Source organism: Pongo pygmaeus, chromosome 18, assembly GCF_028885625.2.
Source record: "Pongo pygmaeus isolate AG05252 chromosome 18, NHGRI_mPonPyg2-v2.0_pri, whole genome shotgun sequence".
Lineage (NCBI taxonomy): Eukaryota > Metazoa > Chordata > Mammalia > Primates > Hominidae > Pongo > Pongo pygmaeus.
This window is the reverse complement of record NC_072391.2, coordinates 87319418-87341545: the sequence shown is the minus strand read 5'-3', so window position 1 is coordinate 87341545 and position 22128 is coordinate 87319418. Positions and strand designations below refer to the sequence as shown.

At 51.5% G+C, this 22128-nt stretch overlaps 1 protein-coding gene across 13 annotated transcripts in view; it reads right to left on the bottom strand.

Moving 5' to 3' along the window:
• The window catches only part of GAS8 (growth arrest specific 8), a 29000-nt gene that overhangs the window by 3948 nt on the left and 2924 nt on the right, over positions 1–22128 (bottom strand). For 3 of the 13 annotated variants that reach the window (XM_054455505.2, XM_063654624.1, XM_054455515.2), the window contains exons 2-9: positions 16010–16096; positions 12259–12456; positions 11137–11343; positions 8432–8486; positions 7523–7728; positions 6747–6914; positions 6296–6382; positions 3645–3854 (exon numbers count right to left, since the gene is read on the bottom strand). In XM_054455505.2, coding sequence (XP_054311480.2) covers positions 3645–3854; positions 6296–6382; positions 6747–6914; positions 7523–7728; positions 8432–8486; positions 11137–11343; positions 12259–12456; positions 16010–16024 — 1146 coding nt within the window. In that variant the 5' untranslated portion in view covers positions 16025–16096. Of the gene's footprint in view, positions 1–3644; positions 3855–6295; positions 6383–6746; positions 6915–7522; positions 7729–8234; positions 8365–8431; positions 8487–11136; positions 11344–12258; positions 15976–16009; positions 16097–21056; positions 21595–22128 lie in introns of those variants that run through there. The other 10 variants (XM_054455506.2, XM_063654625.1, XM_063654628.1 and 7 more) reach the window with 10 other exon arrangements.

Here is a 22128-nt window from a genome sequence, read left to right as displayed (position 1 = left end):
CTGCAGGGGCCTCTGTCATTTCCCCCGGAAGATTCCTCACTTAGAAGTCAAGGTAACAATAACCAGGAAAGGAGGGTTGACCCACATGTAGCTCCATCCTCCATCCTCACCCTGGCGCGTGGGCGCAGCTGCAACGACCCACACAGGCCACGACTGCTCTCTTCACCCTCATTTCGGTGGCTTAGCAGCAGGTTGGGTGCAGCCCTCAGCCAGGAGCTGGAAACACGCCTCCCCCACCTCCCAACAGTGGGACCCTCACTCCCTCACCTGCCTGTGCTCACTGGGCCCAGTGCTGAGCAGACAAAGATGAGTTTTCAGTCCCGGGGCCACAGTGCCTCTGGCCCAGGTGAGGCCCCTCCTATACAGCCTCACTACCTCAGGCCCTGAGAGTCAGGCCATCCCAGACGACCAGGGTCCCACAGGCACCACCGCCCACCGGGCCAGGACCTGTGGTTCCCCCATGTGCGAACACCAAGTCACCTCAGCCCCTCCCAGCCCCACCTGTGGACTCAGCCTCCTGGCGGCTCTAAGGTTCGCTCTATATGCGAACCTCTAAGAAAGGTGATACTGCAGACATCAAGGGAATGGGTACTGTTCAAAAAGGAAGCCCCACAAGTGTTGCCATGGCTGAACTAGAAGTCTGCAGTGTTCCCCAGCACGCTGTTGGCATTGTTGTAAACAAACAAGTTAAGGGCAAGATTCTTGCCGAGAGAATTAATGTGGATATTGAGCACGCGGAGCACTCTAAGAGCCGAGAGAGCTTCCTGAAACGCATGAAGGAAAATGATCAGAAAAAGAAGCCAAAGAGAAAGGTACCTGGGTTCAACTGAAGCAGCAGCCTGCTCCTCCCAGAGAAGCTTTGTGAGAACTGATGGGAAGGAGCCTGAGCTGCTGGAACCTCTTCCCTATGAACTCATGGCATCACAGGTGTTAAAAAAATAAGACCTCTGGACTATAAGAATGTTTCTCTTCATTGAGTAGAAGTGTAGCGTCCTCTCCCCCAAAGAAATACTTAAAGCAAATTTTAACTGTGTCCTAATTCCTTATGTAATGTCTTTACTATTCAAATTTAACGTATTTTTCCTTTTTTTTTTTTCTTTTTTGAGACAGAGTCTCACTCTGTCACCCAGGCTGGAGTACAGTGGCGCGATCTCTGCAACCTCCACCTCCCGGGTTCAAGCCCTTCTCCTGGCTCAGCCTCCTGAGTAGCTGGGATTACAGGTGCCCGGCTAATTTTTTGTATCTTTAGTAGAGACGGGGTTTCACTGTGTTAGCCAGGGTGGTCTCGATCTTCTGACCTTGTGACCCACCTGCCTCAGTCTCCCAAAGTACTGGGATTACAGATGTGAGCCACTGCACCCAGCCCTCAAATTTAATGTATTTCTTGCTGAAAGACATGAGGTAGCTTATTGTGCAACAAATTACTCAATTGGTTAGAAAATGGCCAGGTATCCGGGGGCGGTGGCTCACGCGTGTAATCCCAGCACTTTGGGGGGCCAAGGTGGGCAGATCACGAGGTCAGGAGTTCGAGACCCACCTGGCCAACATAGTGAAACCCCATCTCTATTAAAAAAACACAAAAATTGCCAGGCGCAGTGGCTCACATCTGTAATCCTAGCACTTTGGGAGGCTGAGGCAGGAGGATCATGAAGTCGGGAGTTTGAGACCAGCATGACCAACATGGTGAAACCCCGTCTCTACTAAAAATACAAAATTAGCTGGGCGTGGTGGTGCCTGCCTGTAATCCCAGCTACTCAGGAGGCTGAGGCAGGAGAGTCGTTTGAATCCAGGACGCAGCAGTTGCAGTGAGCCGAGATCACACCACTGCACTCCAACCTGGGTGACAGAGCGAGACTCCTGTCTTGGGGGAAAAAAAAAGAAAGAGATTTTGGAAGAAAATGGCCAGGTATTATGTATGAACTATTTGTACTTGTTTGAAGATAGTCCCTCTAAATCATCAAGGAAGAAATAAAATAATTTGCAAAATAAAAATGCCATCTGTGGCTGGGTACGGTGGCTCACACCTGTAATCCTAGCACTTTGGGAGGCCGAGGCGGGAGAATCACTTGAGGTCAGGAGTTCAAGACTAGCTTAACCAACATGGTGAAACTCTGTCTCTACTAAAAATAGAAAAATCAGCCGGGCATGGTGGCACACGCCTGAAATCCCAGGTACTCAGGAGGCTGAGGCACAAGAACCACTGGAACCCGGGAGGCAGAGGTTGCAGCAAGCCAAGATCACGCCATTGCACTCCAGCCTGGGCAACAGAGCAACACTTAGTCTTGAAAACAAACACACAAAAATGCCATCTGTGATAGTTCTCAGGATAAAAGATGCTTCCACAGACAGTGAGGAAGCCTCAAGCCTATGTCCCAGGAATCTGTTTCACTGAAGGACGAGTCCAGCACAAGCAGCAGAGACAGATGGGTACCCTGTGGCCCTGAAGGCTGCATCTCTGTGGCAACCCAGCCTCCCTCTGCGTGGAGGCTTCAAGACCAGCTGTTTCAAGCTCAGGGGCAGCTGCTGGGCCAGGGGCACGTGTCGTCCAACTCAGGGCCCCGAGGAAGCCACAGGCCTGGCAGCTGCAGATGGCCTCAGCTGGCCAGGATTCCAGTGTCAGTCAAAGACCCTTTGCCCTGTGTTCTGTCCCTTCTGTGACTTCCCCTACCAGGTCCAGGGGACAGAGGCAAGTCCCAGGTCCAGAAGCTGGACACAGGTGAGAGACCACCTGTGAGGCAGTCGCAGGCTCCAGCCTCCTCCTGATCCTCCAGCTGATGCTGTCTCTCCCTGTGGGGGACCCAGGCCTCATCTGCTTTATTTACTGCCCTCACCCATGCCAGGGACACCCCAGCAGAGCAGCACCATAAATCACTGAGACACAGAACGAGGGAATGTTCTGGGCTCTCCTTAGCCTTCATGTCCCCAGTACCTGCAAAGGTGGGGTCGGGGTCCCCAGGCTCCCACGGCCCTGCACTTACCCCATCTGTAACTGTCCATGCCCTAAACCAGCCCATCTCAGGGCCTCCCGGTGCCATCTCTGTCCCAGGATGTGGGTGCTGCCCTGGGCTGAGAGCTCAGGAAGTACAACCATCCTCCAGGCCTGTGTCTGGGTCTGTTATCACCAACAGAGGAGCTCAGGTCCACAGAGATTCCAAGAGTGGCTGTTCCACTCCCACGGCCACCCTAAGGCTGCACTCAGATGACTAGAGCCTTACGTGCTCAGATGAGCCAAGCCTGAGAACTGGAGTGCGCAGAGGCTCAGAGGTTAGGAGGCACCACGAGGTCACACAGGGGCAAGAGAAGATCCAAGAGAGACTTGAGCAGAACTGATGAGAGGCTGCCGGCGCAGAAGGTGAAGGATAGGCCGCCGGCGCAGAAGGTGAGATGAGAAGAGGCCGCCGGCGCAGAAGGTGAAGGAGAGGCCGCCGGCGCAGAAAGGAGAGGCCGCCGGCGCAGATGGTGAGGCATCCATGCCTACGGCACCCCCGCTCTGTTCTCAGGTCACAGGAAACCCATGAATACCCCTCCCCAGTGGTTGACCGAGGGGTCTCTGTGCCCATCCGAGGAGGAGCAGCACAGAACTGAAGACTCTTGCCACAGGGATGAGGCCGCCCACTGGGGCCAGGAGCCTGTCTAGGGCCTACCTCAAGCTTGCGGGACACCAGCGTCAGGGCTGCAGGGTCCAGGTTAGAGGCAGCCAGGACCTCGTTGAACTGCACCTCCTTCTTCTCCACAGCAGCGCTCAGAGCCTGCAGCTTGCGTTCTAGCACCAGGTTCTTGAAGCCTGTCTTCTGCTGCACCTCCTGGATGGCTGCAGTGAACTTCCGATAAAGCTCATCCCGCTCCTGCTGCACCTGTAGGGACAGCGCTGGGGGTGGGCGATGAGGCCCCCCACCTGGGGACATCGCACTGGGAAGATGCTGCCTCCCACCTCTGCACCTGCCTGGAACACGCTGCTTCTATGGACGGTGGCTTCCCAATAGTGCCCACTCCCACAGCACCGGGGTCGCTGTGTTGTCCACACTGCCTGCGCCCTGGCCCTCTGTAGAGCCGTCCACGCAGTGGAAGGCAGGAGGAAAACATCAGCATAAGCCCTTCTCTCAGGAAGGTGTCTCTGGAAGCCATGAGTGTCCTGGTAAGGGCTGGAGCAGCCCCACCCTGAAAGCTGCTTCATGGGTGGCCGAGGCCAGTCTTGTCCAAGTGAGGGCTGTGGGCTCAGGTGAGATGTGAGATCCAGGGCATCCAGCAGGCCGAGCTTGCAGGTGGGGCCCCTTGGAGGATGTGCTCCCTTGGCCAGCCCCAGATCCTGGCATCACATGTGCTGTCTGCCCCACAAATGGCGGATCTGGAGCACAGCCTTGGAGCCAGCTGCCTGCCGGCCAGTAAAACTGTTCTTTTTTACCTCCTAATTCTTCTACTTATTAATTGTGCATTTTTAAAAAATCTAGACTTTGTTGAAGACTATAAAAAAGTGAACACCCTGAGCAGCGTGCGGTGGCTCACGCCTGTAATCCCAGCACTTTGGGAGGGTGAGGTGGGTGGATCACCTGAGGTCAGGAGTTCGAGACCAGCCTGGCCAACAGAGTGAAACCCCGTCTCTATCAAAAATACCAAACGTTAGCTGGGCATGGTGGCAGGCGCCTGTAATCCCAGCTACTCGGGAGGCTAAGGCAGGAGTATCGCTTGAACCCAGGAGGTGGAGGTTGCAGTGAGCCAAGATAGTGCCATTATACTCCAGCCTGAGCAACAAGAGCGAAACTCCATCTCAAAAATAAATAAATAAATAAATAAATAAGTGCCTTGGTCTCTAAATTTTGCTGACAAATTTGAGCGCTCAGTTCTCTAGGAAGAGACACCAACTTTGACACTGTCAGGAACCACATTCAAATGGAAGAAAATATGGCACAGAACAAGGCTCCAACCCAGGCACGTCTCTGCTCTCCTCTTCCCAATAATGTCCACCTCAAAACCCACAGGGAGGAGGAAGGGCCCTTGTCTAGCACAGCAGTCCTCAGGATCTCACTGGCTACCTTGCAGATGCCCTTCCCTTAGGTGCCAAGAGTTGGCACAGCCTAGCAATGCACATCGTGCAGGACCTGAGGTGTCTCTGAAGGTGGGGCTAGATCTGACAGACAGATGGGATGTTTACGAGGGGCGAATCCCACTACAACTGTTTGTGTTCATAAATTTCAATTAGGTTAGAGAACAAAACAGCACGCATAACTGCGGCTCAAGATAAGATGCTCTGGCCACGCACACCACAGACAAAGCCTTGAGGGCCCCATGGTGCAGGGATTGGTCCTTGGCCAGAACTTTGAAACTGAACAGAGGCAAGGAGTGTCTTTGAGGGACAGAGATAGGACCAAGCATCCCTACCACTCACTGCGAATCTTGGAAGTGCCCACAAAATGAGATGTTTCCCACCCAGTCACTTCTGCAAAGGTTTAAACCTGTCAGATCTGGTGCAGGTGAGGATGGCAACGGCCCCTCCGCACCCTGGCAGGTGTGTGACTCAGAGCAGCCCTCTGGACAGACGATCAGAATCCTCAACACAGACCCCTCAGACTCAACAATCCCACTGCTAGGAACTGGCTTTCCTAAGAAGCAATCTCACACAAGTGCACAAAGACAAATTTAAACGGATTGAGGCAGCAATGCTTATAGCAGCAGAGGATTAGAAACAGAGGGGAGTCAGCTAAATGATCAAACATTCACGAAATGCAGCACCAAGTGGCTGTGAAAAGGATGAGACCGCTTCCTAAGTGCAGCCTGATACACTGTGAGAGTAAAAAGCAAGTTGTGCTTATGGCCTGATTCCGTGTTCATAACACACAAAGTCACATCCACACTAGAGCATGCAGGAAACCTGGACGGGAGCTGATAAAACTCGCCAGTGTGAGGACCAGCGCTGAGCAGCCGGAGACTCATTTTCACTTACACTTAAGAGCCTCCCTCATGTGCTTTGAGAGGTGAGCTCTCAAGGGGACAAAAGTCATGTGTGATCCGTTCCCCGTGAGACCCCAGGCCTTCTGCAGGATAGGCATGCAGAACAGGTCACAGGTTTTTGCCTCTTAGAAGTTGCGGAATGAGTTACAGGGAACAGGGCCTCCAGCTTCAGAATGCAGAAACCTGGCCAAGGCATCTGAAGCTGGTCCAGGGGCCACAAGGAGAGCCCCGTCCCTGGCTAGCAGGGGTGCCATCCTCGCTGCAGGGCCAGCCTGGTGCCCACTCACCTTAGTGAACCCCTGCTCTAACACCCACCCCCTGCTGCAGGGCCAGCCTGGTGCCCGCTCACCTTGGTGAATTGTTGCTCTAACACTTCATGCTCCCACTGCAGGTCTTTCAGCTCCTTCTCCGTGACTTTCAAACGGGCTTTTGTGCACTGGAGGAAAAACAGGGAGTAGGGGACAGAAAGTATTCAAGATTCGCAGTCATCCAAGTAACACGGGCTCCTGGGAGATGGCAAGGCCAAAAATAATCGCCAGAAAGACCTGGTTCCAGGACACAAGCAGCTGAGCCCCACCAAGGAAGGTCGGTAGCACGCAGTGGAAGATGAGGGCCTTGTCTCCAAAACACCCCCAGACTTTACTTTCCCCAGGAGAACACAAGGCAGAGAAAGGAGAAATGCAGGCCTCCCCCATCTCCCTTCCTGCCCTAAGGGCCAAGCCCCTCCCTGTGATGCTCCTCCCTCCTGAGCCTAGGCAAGCTCGTGCCAAGGAGGGAAAGGAATCCAGCGAGAAACTCACAAGCAGGATCTGCTTGTCCCTCTCGTAGTTTGCCAGCTGCTTCTGCATCTCGCTCATCTCCTCCCGAGCCTTCTGGAGAGGGTCTGCCAGGCGCTTGTTCTGCACAGACACCTCTGCCATCTCCCTCTCCAGGTGGTCCTCCTTCTTCCGCATGTCCTCCATCTGCTCCTGCAGGCACAAGCGCAGGCCCGGCAGGGGCTCAGGCAGAACCAAAGGGGCTGTGGCCTGCATGGTGAGAGCTGGGTGCTCTCCTGCCCATCACCGGTTCCTGCCAGCCTCAGGCATGCTGGCATCTAGACCTGTTCTATGTATAAACAGTATTTCTGCAGCTTCAACTTATTCTGAGTTTTCTGGGAATGCAGCTTCCATGCAGACTGAGGGACTACACTTTGTTCAAGATTCCACCAAGGGCCGTTGTCTACTGTAGAAAATCCTGTTACCGCCAGCATGCAGTGACGATGTCACCTATCCACTCCAGCCACATCACGGCCCTCACTGCAGTTCCATCTGAGCTTTTACAAATCTGAACACACTTTATGACTTCCCCCTCTGCACTATGATAAGGGCAATATCCTGACTGCTTTTAACATAGGTAGAGATAGGTTACATTATTTAGGAATTTCAGTTAAGGATATGAAAGGGGCATTGTCAAATAATCTTATAAAAAGTATTGGGTGTGTTGGGGTGGAAAGCTGGGGTCTGGATCCCCAGGAGTCTGCAGCCCACATTCTAGGACAGGCAGAGTGTGTCTCCCCAGCCCACCCCACACGCAGCACCTTGAGGGAGTTGATGAGGGCCAGGTTGTTGAGGGTGATGTCGTTGTAGTAGTTCTTAATGTCAGTGAAGGCCTCCTCGTGGCGCTGCATCAGCGTGTTGATCTGGCCATTCTTCCTCTCCTCCACTTCATGGAGCTCAGTCTTTCTCCGCAGGTCGAGCTCGTCCCTCAGCATCTTCATCTTCTTATCATACTTGGCCTCAATTTCTGAAAGGCAGCAGCAAACAGCAGCTTAGCAGAGGAAGACGTGGTGCCCCTATGGCTACAGAACATGGAGCCTGTAAACAGGGGCCCAAAACACCCATTGTGGTCAGAACAGCTTTGCAAGCAAGCTCTGCAAGAGAAGAACAAAGAGGTTTAGACTGAGTGTTTTCTGCTGATGCTCATACTCAGCACACACACCACTGTCAGCCTGCCTTTGCCAGTGACAGGCATTGCTAATCGCTCCCTGCATTGGGGGTGCCAACAGCTGAATGTCAGCTGACCCCAGTGAGCAGTAACCAAGGCCTGTGTGGCCATCCAGCCACAGACTATCAGCCTTTATTAGTAAAACAGACAGCCTTCTGAAATTGGAGCCTTCTCAGACCAGGAGCCATGGAGAAGCCTATTTTAAGAATGCTGCCCACGGCACTGAATAGCTACCACCTGCTGATAACTACTGATTTTAGCTAGGAGTGGGAACGTGTGTGGTAATCGCAGCCTCCCAAACTCACATGGAAATAGGTTGTTCTGGGATTCTCAGTGGGTCCACTGGCCTTGGAAACTTCCACAGTCTTCCTCTTGCATGCCTGGACTGTTTTAATCTAGTTTTTGTTCCCTGAGTTAACAAGCTCTGGAGGTAAATTCCTCTCTGATGGGGCGGGGGGTGTCTCTGGCACCATCCTACACGATGAGCACATGGGAAACTGACCTCGAACTTGCCTCTCAAAATCATTCCGCATCCTGGTGATCTCCTCGGTGTGTTTCTGCACAGGTGAAAAGAGGCCATTACTGCACAGCCGGACCCAGAGGGAAGCCCGCTTCCTTCAGGCTGACCCTGTTCCTCATGGTTTCGGTCACCCCCACACTTCCTAACTCGCCTCCCTCAACTAAAGTCACCTCTAAGCTTGAGAGAGAACATGAACAGACGTCGTGAGCACTGAACCCAGCTTGGTTCCATTGCCAAACCATCCCACAGCCTGAAGAGCAGCAGCCACATCCACACAGAGCTGTGGGATCTTTCCAGGTGCCGTGTGTAGCTTCCAACCTGCTGCACTGCTGCCTGAAGCAGCATTTTAAAAGTATTCATGCCTGTCATCCCAGCACTTTGGAGGCCAAGGCAGGAGGATCACTTGAGGTCAAGAGTTCAAGGGCAGCCTAAGCAACATAGCAAGAGCTTCTACAGAAAATTTAAAGATTGCCAGGCACGATGGCTCATGCCTGTAATCTCAGCACTTTGGGAGGCTGAAGTGGGCAGACCACCTGAGGCTGGGAGTTTAAGACCAGCCTGACCAACATGGAGAAACCCCGTCTCTACTGAAAATACAAAATTAGCCGGGCATGGTGGCACATGCCCGTAATCCCAGCTAGTCAAGAGGCTGAGGCAGGAGAATCACTTGAACCCGGGAGGCGGAGGTTGTGGTGAACTGAGATTGTGCCACTGCACTCCAGCCTGAGCAACAAGAGCAAAACTCCATCTCAAAAAAAAAAAAAAAAAAAGATGAGGTGGGTGTGGTGGCTCATATCTATAGTTCCAGCTACTTGGGAGGCTAAGGCAGAAGGGTCACTTGAGACTAGGAGTTCGAGGCTGCAGTGAGCTATGATTGTACCATTGCACTGCAGCCTGGGAGACAGAGTGAGACCTCATCTCTAAAAATAAATAAATAAATATTTTTAATGAACAATTATTATATATTTAAATAAACATTATATATTTAAAATTTGCATAAATAATTAAAGTATTTTTAAAGCAGTAATTTTTCCTTTTTTTGAGACAGACTCTCACTCTGTTAACCAGGCTGTAGTACAGTGGCACAATCTCGGCTCACCGCAACCTCCGTCTCCCAAGTTCAAGTGATTCTTCTGCCTCAGTGTCCCGAGTAGCTGGGATTATAGGTGCGTGCCACCATGCCCGGCTAATTTTTGTATTTTTAGTGGAGACGGGGTTTTACCACGTTGGTCAGGCTGGTCTCAAACTCCTGACCTCATGATACACCCTCCTCGGCCTCCCAAAGTGCTGAGATTACAGGTGTGAGCCACCGCACCTGGCCTAAAGCCGTACTTTTACCCAACAGGAAACTCTGATTATGTAACAATACCATATCCAGGACCTGGGTTAAGACCAGATAATTCTGGAGGGTTCAAGACTTCGGCACTCTCATGCTTTGCTGCAAAGTCAGCAACGTCACCAAGTTTCTTCCAGATTCAGTTGAGGCTGGACTGCTTCCAGGCGTGAGGCAAATGTGTTCAGAAAGTCTCCTCAACCCAGCAGCCAGGAAGAACCTTAGTCAGACACATCTCTCCTCTGCCCAAGTTCTCAGAGGGCAATGGACTCCCCCGGGGTCAAAGTCCCAGTCCCCACCACGGCTTTCGAGGCGGACGAGCTCTGACCCTCTCCCACAGAATCCTCGTCATCACCCTGGGCTTTCCCACTGGCCTATCCCCTCTCCTAGCTGGTCACCTACTTGTACAAAACCGCACCCCACCTCTCCCCACTTCGATCGTTCTGTGGCACTCTTCCCCACCAGATCCTCTTGTATCTGACACGTTTGTCTTCTAACTCACCTGTTGTCTCTCCTTTCTAGACCAACAGCCCCAGTCGGGCAGGCGTTTTGTCAGAGATCAGATCAGGACCTAGCAGCTAATGGACAGTCAGCAAATGATCTCTTTCCTTTTTGTTTTGTCTCAACTCTGTCACCCAGGCTGGAGTGCAGTGGCACAATCCCAGCTCACCACAGCCTTGACTTCCTGAGCTCAAGGGATCCTCCCGCCTCAGCCTCCCAAGTAGCTGAAACTATCGGCATGTGCCACCACACCAGTTAATGTTTTTTTTTTTAATTTTTTAGACATGGGGTTCAACTATTTCACCCAAGCTAGTCTCAAACTATTGGCCTCAACCAATTCTCCCACCTAACCCTCCCAAGTGCTGGGATTATGGATGTGAGCCACTGAACCAGGTGCAAAGATGAATTTTAAAGGTGCCCTGGAAACCCCCAGCCTCAAAAGTAAAAACCAGACCAGCTTGTGTGACAAACTGTCACAGTGCCCAGGAGTCAACACACTGGATATTTTAATGGTTGGTTTGCATTCTACTAAATGCATATGACGCTATTCCCTAGGAAAGGTCTCTGGGTGTCAGGTGTCAGCAGCACATGAAAGATCCTAAGCTGGATTTTTTTCTTCGGTGACGTCAATTTTTTGCTCAGATCTGAGACAGAATTGTGTACTTGGTCCCAAAATGGAGTTTGTTTGGATGCATGCTTTAAAAAAAAAAAATTTCAACAAATTGCAACAATGCAGGAGGTCTTATGCAAAAATATGAATTCCCAGTTGCTGCTGACTAAACAGGAGTTCATGCAGCACTAGGCTTGCCGTCCCAACAACCTGTCAGCCTCCACGTGCCCCCGCCACACCTACCAGCCGCAGGTTCTTCACCACCACCTCATTGGCCAGCTCCTGCTCCTTGAGCTCCACCTTCAGTGCCCGCATGTCCTTGCGCAGCACACCCTCCTGTGTGCGGTGCTCCTTCTGTGCCAGCTTCATGACGACGGTGCCCTCAGCCTTCATCTCTGTCAGGTTGTTCTGGTGCTCATATAGCAGGTGCTTCACTTTCTGCTTGTACACCTGCAGGGCAATGGGAGTACCATCTGCTCACCTGCACCACACCTGTACCACACCTTCTCACCTGTCTGTACATGTACACACCTGGTCACCTGTATCACACCTCACCTGTACCACACCTCCTCACCTGTCCGTACCTGTACACACCTGGTCACCTGTACACCTCCTCACCTGTACATTCCTGTACACACCTGGTCCCCTGCACTACACCTGTACTACACCTCCTCACCTGCACATACCTGTAGACACCTGGTCACTTGCACCTACCTGCTCACCTGCACACACCTCCTCATCTGCACATACCTGCCCCACGTGCTCACCTCCCCACGCCTCACCTGCACATACCTCCTCACCTGCCCACGCCTCCTCACCTGCACACACCTGCTCACTTGCATCCACCTGCTCACTTGCACACCTCCTCACCTGTACACAGCTACACATGCCTGTTCACCTATGCAAACCTGTACACTTGAGGCACAGAGCAGGACACCAAGGCTGGGAGGTGAGGTGCATCCCCAGCTCGTGGGGTATTAAGTGGCAGAGCTGAGTTGCAAACAGGCCAGTCTGCCCCCAGAGCTCATACTCCTTCCATGTTGTGGAGGCAGCATTTTAAACCCTCAGGACCTGCAGGGTCTCTCCCTCAGGCTTTTATAAAAAACACCTTTAAGGCTGTGACTCCCAAAGCCAAGAACAGAAAATGTCCCACCCGCACCCTCACGGGGTCCACCTCCTCTGCGGCTGTGTGGTGAGCAGGTGAGCACGTGCAGGCTGCACCCACACCCTCACTGGGTCCAGCTCCTCTGAGGCTGTGTGGTGAGCAGATGAGCATGTGCAGGCTGCACCCGCACCCTCACTGGGCTCAGCAACTCTGCGGCTGTGTGGTGAGCAGGTGAGCACATGCAGGCTGGCCCCACTCACCTTGATCTCCACCTGGTGCCTCTCCTCGGCTTCTTCCATCTCCCGGTCTTTGTTCCGCAGCTCAGCCTTCTTCTCCTCCAGCTGCCTCCGTGTGATCTCCCAGAAGGTGTGGATCTTGTCCCGCTCCAGCTGGAAGTAGTTTCGTTCCTCCCGCTCGCGGTCCAGCTCCTCCCGGATGCGGCTGACATGCTCCTCCACCTGGCCAGGTGCAGTGGGTCAGGTGAGGCACCGAGCAGGGGCCCATGCACAGCAAAGGGGCGTGTGGCCGGAGAAAGGCAAGGAAGAAAGAGGGAGGACTCAACTTCACCTAAAAATAAACAGCTGAATGTAAAAAGTTAAAATATAAGGCTAGGAAGCTCCAGAGACAGAATACGTTCAGCAACTGGCAGAATTCTCTTCAATTTGGCCAATAATCACAAAATAACTATATCCTTTCATCCATTACTGAGAATGTATGCCTAAAAAATTTCTCAAAAGCAATATAAGAGCATCTTGCTCAAAGATATTACCCACACCATTATTACAACAGCAAAAATATCAAAAAGGAAATAATCTAAGACCAGTTTAAACAGGGAAATAAGCGAGACGCGGTGGCTCTCGCCTATAACCCCAGCACTCTGGGAGGCCAAGGTGGAAGGATCCCTCGCGCCCAGGAGCTGAAGACCAGCTTGGGCATCATAGCAAGACCCATCTCTGCAAACATTTTTTTCATTAACCAGGCATGATGGCATGCGCCTACAGTCTCAGCTACTGGGAGAGCTGAGGTGGAAAGGTCACTCAAGCTCAGGAGGTTGAGGCTGCGGTTAGTTATGATCACGCCACTACACTCCAGCCTGGGTGACAGAGTGAGATTCTGTCTCAAAAAATACACAAACAGCCAGGCATGGTGGCTCCCACCACTTTGGGAGGCCAAAGTGGGAGGATCTTTTGAGCCCCAGAGTTGACCAGCCTAGGCAACATGGCAAAACCCTGTCTCTACAAAAAAAAAAAAAAAAAAAATTAGCCAGGAGTGGTGGCACATGCCTATAGTCCCAGCTACTCAGAAGACTGAGGTAGGAGGATTGCTTGGACCTGGGAGGTCGAGGCTGCAGTGAGCCGTGATCACACCACTGCACTCCACCTGGGTGACAGAGCGGGACCCTGTCTCTAAACAATAAATAAATAAATATGGAAATGGTTGAAAAATTAGAGTATATCAACTAGGAGAAATATCACATTAACCCCAAAAAAAATATGCAAATGATGTAGCAGCATTTAAACAAATTCATATAATAATGCTAAATGAAAACAAAATTCACTTTTAAAGATATAATGTTAAGCAAAAAATATACAAAACCAGTAGACTCCTAAACCTCAAGAGGGTTCAACTGCAAATCTGCAAATAGGTTAAAAAAAAATGTAGGACAGGCTTCCAGCTTTCTCGGGAGCTCATTTCCCTTAAGAATCAGTTACTGCCGGGCGCGGTGGCTCACACCTGTAATCCCAGCACTTTGGGAGGCCGAGACAGGCAGATCGTGAGGTCAGGGGATCGAGACCATCCTGGCTAACACGGTGAAACCCCCATCTCTACTAAAAATAGAAAAAAATTAGCCGGGCGTGGTGGCGGGCACCTGTAATCCCAGCTACCGGGCAGGCTGAGGCAGCAGCATGGCGTGAACCTGGGAGGCGGAGCTTGCAGTGAGCCGAGATCGCGCCACCGCACTCCAGCCTGGGCAACAGAGCCAGACTCCATCAGAATCAGTTACTTTTCGGGCACAGCCCCAGGCCACTTACTGTAGGCCTTTTTATTTCTCAACACCACATTCCCCACAGGGAAAACACATTTCTCACCTCAAAAGAAGACAAGACAACGACCAATCAAGAAGGAGCAGCAGGAGGGGTTCTGAGCTGAGGATGCCGGGCGGACATGAGGGAGACACAGCACCCCCGAATCCAACCAGTGCCTCAGCACAACGACAAATGTCTTCATGTCACAGACCTTTAGTGGCTCCTGGGCAGAGCCTGAACCAGGGATCCTGACTGGTCTGTTTGGCTCACATGGTGTTGAGATTTTGCCATCACTCAATATTCAGATTTCTTATAAACATCCAGATTTCCAGCTTCTCTTGGAAAATCAGAAAAAAACAGCACTGAAGTCCTAGGCCCACAGGGCACTCCCCAGTGAAACGATGAAACTGTCCTCTGCTGCAGGGCAGGAGTCTCCAGGTCACCCCCGTCCCTCCCCACCTGCCTGGACCCTGAAGAAGCCTTCTGAGTCTGTGGCTCAATGTGCGATGTGCAGTGCAAGGGCCTGCCCCGTAGACTGCATGGCCGCTGCCCCACAAGGCCTGTCTCCACAGGAATGGGAAGCGAACAGGGAGACGGGCAACAGCTCACATGCTGGGGCAAAGCAATGTTCAATCCATTGTCCACCCAGCAGCTCCAGACATCTTTCCGGAACACAAAACTGACCCCATCACCTCTCTGCTTAGCCACTGGCTTAAACTGACCCCATCACCTCTCTGCTTAGCCACTGGCTTAAACTGCGAATGGATTCCCTGCATGTAAAATAAAGCCATTCTTTACCATTATTCAAGGACCTCTGCCTAGCTCCAACTTCAGGTCATGTGGCTCTTTCAGTCTCCTTCGTATCGATTTTTTATCTTACAACTATCAAAAGAAGGTAAGATTTATTAACAGTAACACAGAGTTGACACAGCCCTCATGTCCCATGTCAGGTGCTCACAGGCAGTCGTCCATCAGGGCAGAAGCCAGAGGGTGCACCGTGCTTGCCACATGCTGCCGTCTCCAGGAGCCTTTTAGGTAAAATTGTAATTATGTAATTATGTTCTGTAGCCCTTAACTACATCCAAATGAAGAAGGGACTTAAACTAACTCCTACAAAGAAACTATAAAAACATCACCTCCTCCCCAAAATAAGCAACAAGAAAAAGGCAGCCCTGATGCTGTTACTCCTTGTTGGGACTTTTATCAAAAACAATGAATGATTGGCCAGGCGCGGTGGCTCACGCCTGTAATCCCAGCACTTTGGGAGTCCAAGGCGAGCGGATCACGAGGTCAGGAGATCAAGACCATCCTGGCTAACACGGTGAAACCCCATCTCTACTAAAAATACAAAAAAAAAATTAGCTGGGCGTGGTGGCGGGCGCCTGTAGTCCCAGCTACTGGGGAGGCTGAGGCAGGAGAATGGCGTGAACCCAGGAGGCGGAGCTGCAGTGAGCCAAGATCGCGCCACTGCACTCCAGCCTGGGCAACAGAGTGAGACTCTGTCTCAAAAAAAAAAAAAAAAAATGAATGATTAATCAGATTCAGATGTGATTTGAAGTAAATCATCCTTCTTTTAAAAACTTCCTGAGATAATGTTTAATGGTAAATAAAGGAGAATGCTACATGTGTGTTCTATAAGTCTATACACATCAGGTGCAAAAAAAGGGTAAGACTGAAAGAGAATACACGAAATTAAAAACAGCTTTTAGATCAGAAAAACACGTCCTTCCACACTCCTACCGCCTTATTACAAAGCTCTTTAACAGGCGGCATTGCCTTTCTGAAAAGATATGGTGCAGCCAAAAGCTTTGCCGCTGATGGGAATTACCGGCCACACAGGGGCCGTGTTCTGGCTTGGACAGAACAGTGGATCCACATGGTGAGATGGACACACGGCGCTGCCACGTGAGAGGTTCATGCAGGCACCCTGCGTGATGCCCACCCACACCCACCCAGGGACTGGGCCACAGCCCACTCTGCTCACCTGCTCCTTGCTCATGTCCTCTGGAGCGAGCCCATCGACAATCGGGGTGCCTTTGGCTTTGCCTTTCTTCCCTTTCTTTTTGGGTGCCTTTGGTGGAAATAATGGGGTAAGAGAGACTCTAACAGCTTCCCCTTCTTGGCTGGCTCTGATTTGCTCCCAGGGACATTTGGCAGAGAAGGTTCTGGAACCTCTCTCCCTTCTGCTCACCTGGAGCACATCGTTGCCCTGAGTGTTCCCACCCTTAACCACACACACATCCTGTTGTTGCATTTGGAGAAGCACAAAGGAGAAACCTTCCTTTTGAGAAGGAGAACATTCCTTCTAGAAAAGAGAGGAGCCGGGCGCAGTGGCTCACGCCTGTAATCCCAGCACTTTGAGAGGCCGAGGTGGGCGGATCATGAGGTCAGGAGATCAAGACCATCCTGGCTAACACAGTGAAACCCCGTCTCCACTAAAAATACAAAAAAAAAAAAACATTAGCCGGGAGTGCTGGCGGGCGCCTGTAGTCCCAGCTACTCGGGAGGCTGAGGCAGGAGAATGGCTTGAACCTGGGATGCGGAGTTTGCAGTGAGCTGAGATTGCGCCACTGCACTCCAGCCTGGGGGACAGAGTGAGACTCCATCTCAAAAAAAAAAAGAGAGAGGAAACCTAGCCAGGCGTGGTGGCACGTGCCTGTAGTCCCAGTTACTCGGGAGGCTGAGGCAGAAGAATCACTTGAACACAGGAGGCAGAGGCTGCAGTGAGCCAAGATCGCACCATTGCACTCCAGCCTGGGCAACAAAGCGAGACTCCATCTCAAAAAGAAAATTGTACCTTAAAAAAAAAAAAAAGTAAAGTAAAGAGAGGGAACCCACTCCAAATCCACTCATTCCTTGGTATACGGTGACCAGGCACAGTGGCTCACACGTGTCATCCCAGCATTTTGGGAGGCCAAGGCAGGAGGATCCCTCGAGCCTAGAAGTTTAAGGCTGCAGTGAGCTATGGTGGCACCACTGCACTCCAGCCTGGGCAGTAGAATGAGACCCTGTCTCCAAAAACTAAGAGAGAGGGGAATCCATTCCAAACCCACTCACTCCTTGGGAAAAGTAAAGACCTCTGCTGTGGATGCAAAACATACTTGGGCTCCAGAGGGAAGAGCCAAATGTTACCATGCTGGCGGCAACATTGGTGACCACTATGGAAAAGACCCGCAAGACACCATTCAGTAAGCGTAGGGAGAAACGCCTCCATAACCACAACCGGTTGTGACAACCACAAGTTTCCTTTCTTCCAAAGAGAAAATTCCTTCAGAGAAGCCTGGTCAAGAAAGCTTGGGCAGACAGCACCCACCACGAGAGCCGTGTAAATGGGCTGCCAGACAGAACTGCGCATGGCGTCGTGCATGGTTTTAGCAACTTTGACAAGGTTGGGAGAGAACCTTCCAACCCCACCCCCTTGTGGAAGTTGCTGAAACCACGCATGACACCAGGAGCAGTTCTGTCTGGCCACCCATTTACAGGGCACTCAAGCAGATAACAAATTTCCATACTCTACCCTGCTGACTTTGCTACTCCCAATAGTCTTCAGCCCATGCTTTTCTGTGTCTACATGTCTCGGTAACCTTTTCTAAAGACAAGGTCTTGCTCTGTCACCCAAGCTGGAGTACAGTGGTGTGATCACATAGCCCACTGCAGACTCCAATTCTCGGGCTCAACTGACACTCCCACCTCAGCCTCCCCAGGAGCTGGGACACAGGAGTGCATTGCTGCTGTGCCCAGCTATGTAACGTTTTTAAAATTACAAACTTCATATGGAAATTTTATTTATTTTTTAAAAACATTAAAAGCTAAATCCATTTATCCTTTTTTTTTTTTTTTTTTTGAGATGGAGTCTCCCCCTGTCGTCCAGGCCGCCCTGGCTCACTGCAACCTCCACCTCTTGGGTTCAAACAATTCTCCTGCCTCAGCCTTCATGAGGAGCTGGGACTACAGGTGCCCGCCACCACGCCCGGCTAATTTTTTTTTGTATTTTTAGTAGAGACGAGGTTTCACCATGTTGGCCAGGCTGGTCTTGAACTCTTTTTTTTTTTTTTTTTTTTTTGAAAAAGAGTCTTGCTCTGTTGCCCAGGCTGGAGTGCAATGGTGCAATCTCAGCTCACTGCAACCTCCGCCTCCTGGGTTCAAGCCATTCTCCTGCCTCAGTCTCCTGAGTAGATGGGATTACAGGTGCCCACCACCACATCCGGCTAATTTTTTGTATTTTTAGTAGAGACGGGGTTTCACTATGTTGGCCAGCCTGGTCTCGAACTCCTGACCTCATGATCCATCTGCCTCAGCCTCCCAAAGTGCTGGGATTACAGGCATGAGCCACCGTGCCCAGCCGGCTGGTCTTGAACTCTTGACCTCATGTGATCCGCCCGCCTCAGCCTCCCAAAGTGCTGGCATTACAGGTGTGAGCCACCACGACTGGCCCATTTATCTTCATTTGTTTCATGTAGTCCTGAGTGAAAATATTAGGTGGAGCCAGGCACGGTGGCTCACACCTGTAATCCCAGCACTTTGGGAGGCTGAGGCGGGTGGATCACTTGAGGTCAGGAGTTCAAGACCAGCCTGGCCAACATGGTGAAACCCTGTCTCTACTAAAAATACAAAAAAATTAGCCAGGCGTGGTGGCAGTCACCTGTAGTCCCAGCTACTCGGGAGGCCGAGGCACGAGAATCGCTTGAACCTGGGTGGCGGAGGTTGCAGTGAACCAAGATCATGCCACTGCACTCTAGCCTGGGTGACAGAGTAAGACTCTGCCTCAAAAAAAAAAAAAAAGAGAGAGAAAATATTATGGGCCGGGCGCAGTGGCTCACGCCTGTAATCCCAGCACTTTGGGAGGCCGAGGTGGGCGGATCACGAGGTCAGGAGATCGAGACCATCCTGGCTAACACAGTGAAACCACATCTCTACTAAAAATACAAAAAATTAGCCGGGCAAGGTGGCGGGCGCCTGTAGTCCCAGCTACTCTGGAGGCTGAGGCAGGAGAATGACGTGAACCCCAGGGAGCAGAGCCTGCAGTGAGCCAAGATCGTGCCACTGCACTCCAGCCGGGGCAACAGCAAGACTCCTTCTCAAAAAAAAAAAAAAAAAAGAAAGAAAATATTATGTGGAAATTTTAGAAAACACTGATAAGAAAACAGAAATATCACCCATATTCCTTGGTCCAAGCATCCAACAGACTGAGGCCCATATTCCCACAATCTAATAGAAACAGAAGTAGTTTGGTTGTGTTTAGTGTTTGCTGTTGTGTTTGCTGTTCCTTTTTTTTGTTTTGTTTTGTTTTTTTCAGATGGAGTCTTGCTCTGTCACCCAGGCTGGAGTGCAGTGGTGCAATCCTGGCTCACTGCAATTGGAACAGGAATTAAAAGAAATTAAGAAGTGTGTTAGCAGAAACTCAGTTGTATGTAAGAAAACCCAACTCCCCCTGAAAAAGAGAAAGAGCTGGAGTCCTTTAAAAATTAACTGCCTGTTTTTCTGTGGCTAGTGAGCCTTGTCTCTCCTCCCTTCCCAGCCATTGTGAAGGCCCTGATTCTCTAGCTGTGCGGCTGCAAGGTCACTAGGCAGATAAACTCAAGTCACAAAACATGTTTTTCCTTAAAAAGTAAGAAATGATGTAATGCATGTTTCAACTGAACAATTGCTTTTATTTCTCACGTCTGTAGCATGCTTCCCCCTGCACAGATCTCCCTCCGCCCCATGAAAAGCTTAAAAGGTAACTTAATTCTTTGTTCAGGGCTCAGTCCTTTGGATGTTAATCTGACTGGGCCAGTGCATCTAAATAATTAATAAATATCCTCCTGAACCCCATCGGTCTCTCTGATTCCTTAAAAATCCCACTACACAACCTCTACCTTCCAAGTTCAAGCAATTCTCCTGTCTCAGCCTCCCAAGTAGCTGGGACTATAGGTGCGCACCACCACAGCTGGCTAATTTTTTTTTTTTTTTTTTTGTATTTTTAGTAAAGACAGGGTTTCACCATGTTAGCCAGGCTGGTCTAACTCCTGACCTCAAGTGATCCACCCACCTTGGACTCCTAAAGTGCTTGGTTTACAGGCTTCAGCCACCACGCCCTTTTTTTTTTTTTTTTTTTTAAGAGACGTGTTGCCAGGCTGGAGTGCAGTGGTGCGTCTCGGCTCACTGCAACCTCCACCTCCCAGGTCCAAGTGATTCTCCTGCCTCAGCCTCCCTCCCGACTAGCTGGAACTACAGAAACACGCCACCACGCCCAGCTAATTTTTGTATTTTTAATAGATGCAGATTTTCACCATGTTGGCCAGGATGGTCTGGATCTCCTGACCTCATGATCCGCCTGCCTCGGCCTCCCAAAGTGATGGGATTACAGGCATGAGCCACCGCGCCCAGACTCCTGGCCTAGTTTGGTAGTTTCTTTCACAGTCGGTTTTCAGAAGACTCTTCCTGGGTCAGAAAACCCATCTACTTAAATCTTAATTCGTAATGTACTGCTCTCTTTCTAATCCCTCCATTCCAAGAAGGCTACCTCACCACAAAGCCCTGAAGGCCGTGGAGGAAGGTTTAGCATCACTTAGCATTTGGGACCTTCACAGCCAGCTGCAGGGACTTGGTGGGGCTCCCGAGCTTTCCTCCCCCAACTAGCTGAAACCCACCCTGCCACACCTGCCCAGAAATTGAGTTACCGACAATTCCTGTATCACAAAGGGAGAGCCCTTTACAAGAAAAACACAGAGCTCCGCCTTTCTCTTCTCGGTCTGGGCCTGACTCCTGCCAGGCTTTCCAAGGGAACAGTGGTTCCTGTATCCCAAGGTTGTGCCCTGGGCACTCCAAGGGCACTGGACCTGTCCAGGCCTCCTTGGTGTAGAGGGATCTCTAGCCACTCTGGTGTGCCCCAGGCTCTCCATCCGGGAGACCAAAGGTCTTAGGGTAATTCCTGCCTCCGGCTCTATTCCATGGGGACCCTGGTGCTCTGCAAAGCCTCGTGAGGTGAAACCCTAGGTCCCAGGGATCCAACAGACCGAGTCTCCCATTGCAGGATGGGAGTCCCAGACCGAGTCTCCCATTCCAGGATGGGAGTCCCCTTGACGCATGTTCACTCTTCTGGGGACCGTGCGCCGCCGACCCCGGGCGTTCTATGACCACCCCTGTGAGTACAGGGCTCTGGACAGCCCAGGTCTCAGCTCCGAGTGCGGGGAGGCCCCGGGGCCAGGAGCATCCTGAGTTTGCCCCACAGAGACCCTCACAAGAGCACCGAGCTCTCAGTTCCAGGAACCCAGCGCTACAGGCTTCCCATTCCCAGGGTCTCTGTGTACCGAGGCCTCCCTGCCCCGAGGTCTCCAGGCCCCTGCCGAGAACCTCAGCCCCGCTCCCGCCCCTGCTCACCATGACGCCAGCGAATAGGCGCAGCCGCGACTCCGGGACCAATGCGCCCGCCCCCCGGAAGCCACGCCGTTTCCCGGCAACCGCTGGGCGATACCGCGATAAGTCACAACATCCTCGCGAGACTCCGCCGGGCAGCAGCCGGGCCAAAGGCGGGAGTGCGTCCCTAGAGACGGGCGTCCGGAAGGAACCCGGCTGTGAAAGTTGGGAAGATGTCGCCGGCAGCGCAGAAGCCTTTCGCGGCAGGACATGTTTTGCTTATTGCTGGAACCTAAGCTCCATGAGGGGAGAACCGTTCACTTCTATCCTTCAGCGCTTAGAACAGCACACAGCACGTGCTCAGTAAAGATGTGCTGATGAAGGACCATTGAATGATCAATCAGCCACCCAAGGCTCTGAAACATTACCCAAATGAGATTCAAATCTGGGCAAAGACTCTATCCCGTGGGCCTCACTCACCCCACCCACCCACCTTTGAAGGGCCCTCCCAGCTGCTGCGCTTGTGGGTTTACACACACCTCAAAAACGCAGAAATCGGAAAGAAAAATATGTTCCAGTTTAGTTCCAAATGTTTGAAATCAGGAAGTATCCCTTTCATAAAAATAAACTGCTCTTCCTGAACAGGCCTCCTCCTCAGTCCTCAGGGATGAAAAGAAACCAGAGGCTTCCCGACAGGCCCTGCAGAAAACAGACAGTTGCCACTTTCCTTTTCTAACTAATCTCTTGTTCTGAAAACTGCTAGCC